This window comes from Salvia hispanica, chromosome 4, assembly GCF_029641045.1.
Source record: "Salvia hispanica isolate PSC_SH4W2 chromosome 4, Shi_PSC_v1, whole genome shotgun sequence".
In the NCBI taxonomy this organism is placed as follows: Eukaryota; Viridiplantae; Streptophyta; class Magnoliopsida; order Lamiales; family Lamiaceae; genus Salvia; species Salvia hispanica.
The window spans coordinates 29986831-29993316 of record NC_142695.1 but is presented as its reverse complement, the minus strand read 5'-3'; the positions used below and the strand labels follow the sequence as shown (position 1 = coordinate 29993316).

General features: G+C 38.3%; 2 protein-coding genes across 2 annotated transcripts; one reads left to right on the top strand and one right to left on the bottom strand.

The window, feature by feature from the left end:
- Positions 1-501: 501 nt before the first annotated feature.
- Positions 502-1476, top strand: LOC148928410 (putative disease resistance RPP8-like protein 2). Its single transcript, XM_089056665.1, has one exon. It carries the CDS (start codon positions 502-504, stop codon positions 1474-1476), a length of 975 nt encoding a protein of 324 aa, XP_088912791.1.
- A 570-nt stretch (positions 1477-2046) lies between these two features.
- LOC125196139 (putative late blight resistance protein homolog R1C-3) lies at positions 2047-6136 on the bottom strand. Its single transcript, XM_048094524.2, has 3 exons — positions 5670-6136; positions 2386-4640; positions 2047-2287 (listed from the first exon to the last, which is right to left on the bottom strand). The coding sequence occupies exons 1-2, from the start codon at positions 6090-6092 to the stop codon at positions 2415-2417; spliced, it is 2649 nt and encodes an 882-aa protein (XP_047950481.2). The 5' UTR covers positions 6093-6136; the 3' UTR covers positions 2047-2287; positions 2386-2414.
- Positions 6137-6486: the final 350 nt, after the last annotated feature.

Sequence of the window (6486 nt, the reverse complement as noted above, 5' to 3'; positions counted from 1 at the left end):
GCCGAGCTACAAACGCCTTCCTCGCGTGTTGCAAATGTGTTTTCTTTATATGGGAGTTTTTCCGCGAAAATATGAAATATCATTGTCCAAGCTCAGTAATATGTGGAGAACTGATGGATTTCTTGATTTAAAAGCACACAAAATTTCTTATCCTACTGAAATGGAGTATTTGGATGAGCTTGTTTCTAATAGTCTCACCATCATCCACCACACAACTAGAGATTATTCACCATTTGGTGGGAAACAAATTATGAAAACTTGTCGCCTCCATTCTTCGTCATGGTATCTCTCTAACGAACAAGGTCGTAAGGCTAAGTTTTTCATGTCTTAAATAGTGTTGATGATTGTTTTGGACAATGTGTTGAAGGCCAACAGAGGCTATCCTTCCATAACAATGTTTTACTTAGCATAAAACAAGTTCATGAATCTGTAGAGGAAAATTGTGCATCAACTGCACATTCTTTGCTGTGTTATGGTCCATATCAAAAATATCCAGAACCAATGTGTTTTAGTTTGAGGTTTCTCAAGAAACTCGATGCTCTTACAATCCATTTCTACGATTTCCCAATGGAAATCATGCAACTAGATCAATTGCGGTACCTCACCCTCACTTTGGATGGAGATATTCCTGTTTCCATTTCCCAACTCTCGAATCTCCTATTCTTGATTGTTGGTCAGCATTTGAGCCTCAAGCCGCGTAGTGGTTCATCACATCTTCCTGGAGAGATATGGGACATGAAAGAATTGCAGCATCTTCAAGTTATGGGAAGGGACTTGCCAAATCCTTGTGGGACTTATTTGGAGAAGTTGTCGACGCTTTCAGGTGTAAGCGCTCAAAGTTGTGAAGCGGGCATTCTTGAAGCGATTCCTCAATTAACCAAGCTAAGTATTCGAATAGAATTGGCTCCTGACGAGGATGGTGATCGTTTGAGCTGCCTTGGTCATGTTTCTTGTCTCAGGGAGCTGGGATCGTTTAAATGTGTGGTAATGAATCCTGATATGGTAGTGCCTTTACATTCCCGGATCGCGGTGTTTCCATCACATATACGGAAGTTGAGTTTGGGGGGGTTGGGCTATCCTTGGAGGGAAATGAGACACATCGGTTCGTTGCCAAATCTTTACATGCTCAAGTTGCGAAGCTATGCCTTTGAAGGTCTGGTGTGGGAAGTGGAAGAGAAGAGGTTCACTTCACTTGTTTCACTTGTGATTGAGGATTCTGATTTGGTGGAGTGGAGAATTGGAGATGGAAGTTTCCAATGGCTTGGGCATCTAAGCATAAAGCACTGCTACAATTTGGAAAGGATTGAAGGGGAATTTGAAGTGTTTCTTGAAAATATTGAGGTGAATGAATATGGGCCTTTGGCAGAGTATTGTGCTGAGAAGATAAGAAAGGAAAGAATGGGGAAAAGAAATATTCTCCCTGAGCCTGATGTGGATCTTCATTCATCATGGAAGGAGGGGTATCGCAGGCCATGATTCCCACAAGATTCTCTTTTTCAAATTACTACTGTATTTTAAGATGATTATTTGCTTTTGTCTACAATGTTTTCGCATATATTTTGAGACACAAATTGTTTATTTTCTTTTTAGTATGTAATCTCCAAAACTACTAAATGTGCATAGGAGTTTGGCATGATTTACAATTTTACTACTTGTGAGCATTTGGTTATGATATATTGAGCATTTTTTTACTCTCTCTTGTTAGATTCTTTTTTTCTAGCAAAAGGATATTTGTTTGGGTTTGATTTATTGACATTTTTTGTGAGAAATATTTACCAAACTGTACATCTTTTAAATATTGAAAATTACAATTTAAATCATACCTTATGATTGACTTCTAATCAATCCTATACTTTTCAATGTAAAATTATACCGTAATCATCTTCATATCGATTAAAATTTCTATGAAAACTATCATTTAAATTATAAGTTTTGGTTGACTTGCTGATCCAGGCCGCAATTTTGTCAGTAGCTCAAAATGATAACATTGATCACAAACTTAAGCACTTTCATGCTCTCCTCAAGTTACATAGTAGCATGGCCAAGTTAAAAAAAGATAGAATCACATTCCTCAATATTTATAAATAGCTTACACACAAAATGTTGTTTAATTTATTAGTGTTAGAGGAATCTCACAACATAACTCTCATTAAGTTTTGAACTAGAGTTCCTGCTCAGACAATATCAAAAGTAGAGAATACAACAACATTTTCAAAAACAAACTTTTGCACCAGAGAGCTAGCACGGTCTCTGCAACCGAAATTGAGTCTCTCCGTTGAACTTTAATCTGCATAGATTAAACATTCATCAGCAGTAACATTCAATGTATATACAATACATATACTAACAAGTTCATAAACATCCTGCAACAACAATCACACATACCTTGTAAAGATGGATGGTATTTCTCTTCATCAATTAGGTCCCCTCCCACATCCAGGGCCGATTTGGAGCTTGAAACGACCCCCTTTGGATCTCCGCTCTTCCTCCTCATCCCTTTTTACCACCTCGATCCTCTTGGCAGATTCAACTGCTGATCTGTGAATGCGCTCAATCTCCATAAACTCCAACTTCTCGCCTAACTCAACTGGAATATGTTCTAGTTTGTCACAGTTCTTAAGCACAACACAGCTAAGACAAGGAAAACTTTCAGTGGAAACCACCCACAAAACTATATCTGCATCTACGATGACCAAGACTTGCAGATTTTTGAAAACACTAGCAGCAGCATTCCAGGAGGTTCCAGTGAATGCATTCTCTTTCAGCTTCAAGACCTCCAAGCTTTGGATCTCAGCCAATGTGGACATATGCTTCCAATCAAGGAATGTTTTCGACAATGTCAGCCTTTTGAGATTTGGAGGGAAGGAACTGGACTGGGGGAGGCGAGGGAGAGGTTCAGAGTCGGTAGGTACATCATTCATCAGCTTCAGCTTTTCAAGAAGACCCAAGTTTTCCATGGACATATCACTAAAAAGAGTGGCTAGTTTACCACGAATTCCCAATTCAATGAGGTTGCAGGCCCTTTCAGAAACATTTGTTGTGTAAGATTCAGGTGCCAATCTGCTGAGTGTTTGGAGGTTTTCGCCTCCATCACCGTTCCATTTTGGGTCGAAAAGTATGGCTGCTTTCAACTTGAGATGCCTCAGACGATACATCTTCCATATATTTGCTTTCATGGTAATGGAACGTGATTTTGTCTCCACAATAAGAGTTTGTAGGTTCCATAGCTGGGAGATGGGCTCTGGAAGAATAGAGAATTCCTCAATATGTAGAGTGACATACCTCAAATGAATCAATTTGGTCACCTTTGCAGGAAATTGACGGAATCTGATGGATATTGACTCTAAAACTCTGAGCAACTCGAAGGCATCTGGAATTGATGTTAGGTATTTGTCTTCCAAGTTTACAGGCTCCTTGTAGAAACATAGGAAGGAACGAACATGAGGACTTTTTGGTTTTTTAGAGAAGAATGTGGGGAGATCAGAATGGAAACAAACACGATGGAAGTTTTGGACCTCAGACACTGGAGGTTCAAATACTCCCTTATTTTTCCTTATCTCTTGGAATAACTTCTGCTCCACAGCTATGTCTTTGCAAAATTCACGAATCATATCATGAACACGACATGTTTTTATTTCACCCATTAGGTTTTTATGATCAAGCATGAGTAAGTTCCTACCGACAAGATCACTTAAATTTTCCTCTGCAGCTTCCTCCAAACTTCTTCCCTTAGGCAGCACGAATCCTTCTGCAATCCACAAGCGTGTCAGCATCCAAGCTGGGATCACGTGTTCTTCAGGAAACACAGCCATATAGAGAAAGCATTCTCTTAAGTGATCAGGCAATGTTTTGTAGCTCAACTCGACAGCTTCTGATATGCGTTTCTCCTCGTTATTCTGCGCAAACTTGCTCACATTATGAGACACATCATCCCAAAACTTTTTCAGAAGACGGGACTCACGTGTTTTGACGAATAGATCTACAAGAATGCCTCCAACCACCACAACTGTCAAAGGCACTCCATGACACTGGCCAGCTATTTTCATTCCAATGTCTACCAACTCTCTGTACTGCTTGTAGCAATCTTCTTCGTTCCCAAATACCTCCAATTGCAGCAATTCCCAACTTTCTTCTAGTTTGAAGAAACGCAGATTGTGGGGCTCCGTGAAGTGGCCAACTTTAGCACGTTCACCAACAGTACTATGACGACTGGTGATCATGACCTTACTCAATTTATTGCTACTAGGCAGTACAGTTTGTATGACTTGCCAGTGCTCAGGGCTCCACACATCATCCATTACCAACAAGAATTTCTCTTTGGACAGGCACGCACGAACTGACTGGGCTAACTCCTCATCACTGAGGCCAGACATGTCGTTGCTGGTGAATTTTCTCAGAATGTTGAGAAATACATCCCGACTGTTGAACCTTTGAGAAACGTAAACCCAAATGCGGATTGGGAACTCAAAACCAATTTTTTCATTCTCAAAAATCTTCCACGCCAGCGTTGTCTTCCCCAAGCCAGGCATTCCAATAATGGAGATGACATCAAGCTCCTCCTTCTCATCCATGAGATAACCTAATAGTGTTGCTTCCTCATCTTTGAAACCCACCACTTTTTCTCGTCTAATGAACTGATCCTGAGTAAACGGTAAATTTTGATATATTAGAAGCTAGTGCCATGCTATATTAAACAAGCTTTGTGAGTGAGAAATTTTCTGAATAAACATCTATCCTTTCTCAACTTGATATTGGCGTCTAATATTACAAAACTTTTCAAAAATTTGTTTTTCCTTGTGAACTTTGAACTTGGCATATAATATCACGGACTTAAATTGTTATTGAATTTTTCGCACCGACGACAAAATCCAACTACATTAAAATGAGATGGATAATCATATATGTCTTCTAGAGACTTTGTAACCATATCTTCATATCTTATGTGATGTAATAACAAATTAAATGTAACCGGATTTTGTCGCTGATGAAAAAAATTCAACAACGGTTTAAATAAGTGATATTATATACCAAGTTTAAAGTTTGTGGGAAAAAAATAAATTTTTGGAAAGTTTTGAGATATTAGACCATATCCAATAGTACACTAAAACCTAAAATAGGATATAGTTAATTAGCTCCAATAATACTTCAAAACCAATCCCATTTTTGAGTAAAATCTACGTATCTTTAGGTTTACATTTAACTGAAACCCAAAACATTTTCAAATTATTATTAGTAAAAAAGGAAAAATATAGATAATATTCTTTTAAGTTAGAATTTAATGTAAATGGTTGGAGTAAATCATATTTGATCCGAAATTTACACTAAAATTGCTTTGAATTTAGTTTAAATCATGTTCCATTGATAAATGAATTAGACCATACCAATCCTCAATGCTTATTCAAATCAATACTACATTTTTAAATAAACTTTTCACCTGCAAAACTTTTTATCCAAAACAACATAATTATTGTTGATCAATATACAAAAAAGTTTGTATGGTCGTCGTTTAGCTGCAACAAAATTATTAGTAAAATATAATAATTGGGGAAAAGTTTTTTCTGCAACAATCGGATCATCGACGATCCAATCACACACATATGCAATGCAAACTAGGGAGATCTAATCTAAGCAACAAAATATATAGATAGTGAGATGAGGTGTGAATTTACCTTTTTAGGCCTGGATGGGTGTTGATCGGGGGCGGGGGTAGGGGTGGAGGAGAGGGCGGCGAAATTGTCTCTGATGAGGTTGAGCACGGGCTGGACTCTGTCGTCTCTGAGGGATTTAACCTCTTTGGCCAAGCTGAATTTCTTCTTGGTGAAGCGGCCGACGGTGGTCTTGCCCTTGGCGGCAGTCAGCCACTTGTCGATTGTGTCCTCGACCTCGTAAACGACGTCGCGGATCTGCTGCTCGATCTCCTTGAACATTTTCTCCTCCCGTCGGCTGGCGGCGTCGGAGAGGAATGTCTTCATGAGGTTGAGTTCGCGGTTGAGCAGATCGAAATCGGCCTGGGAGCCGGAGAGCAGATCGTTGTACCATTTTAGCGTATCGCGCAATTCTCCCAGCAGGAATGTGAGTGCAGCTTCCGCCATAGAGAGAGAGAGAGAGAGAGAGATTGCAGAAGAAGAGTAATGTTGAGTAGTCACTAATTTGCTAGTAGTAATTGGACTTGATCTTCTACGTATAATTAGTATTTCTATTTTCTACTATATACGTACGGACCATTAAATTTTAGTAGCCTTTTTTACTAGAGTTTTTAACTCATTTTTTTTAAAACACCAAAATATCTAATTATTTTTATTTTTTATGTTTATTTATTACTACTTTCTTTAATCTCTTATTAAATTCCTCACTTATAATTTTCAACTTAATTTCTTAATTATTGCCCAAAAATTTTAATTCAGTTTAGTTGTGATGGAGGGAGGATTTTCATTTTAGAAAACAAGGTTAGTTGATCGATAGTTTAATATTAAATGAAGTGGTTAT

Coding starts and splice junctions, on each gene's coding strand:
- LOC148928410 (XM_089056665.1), top strand. CDS start 502: ATGTGTTTTAGTTTGAGGTTTCTCAAGAAACTCGATGCTCTTACAATC.
- LOC125196139 (XM_048094524.2), bottom strand. CDS start 6,092: ATGGCGGAAGCTGCACTCACATTCCTGCTGGGAGAATTGCGCGATACG. Junction 4,641..5,669: donor ACCCATCCAGGCCTAAAAAG/GTAAATTCACAC, acceptor CCGTTTACTCAG/GATCAGTTCATTAGACGAGA.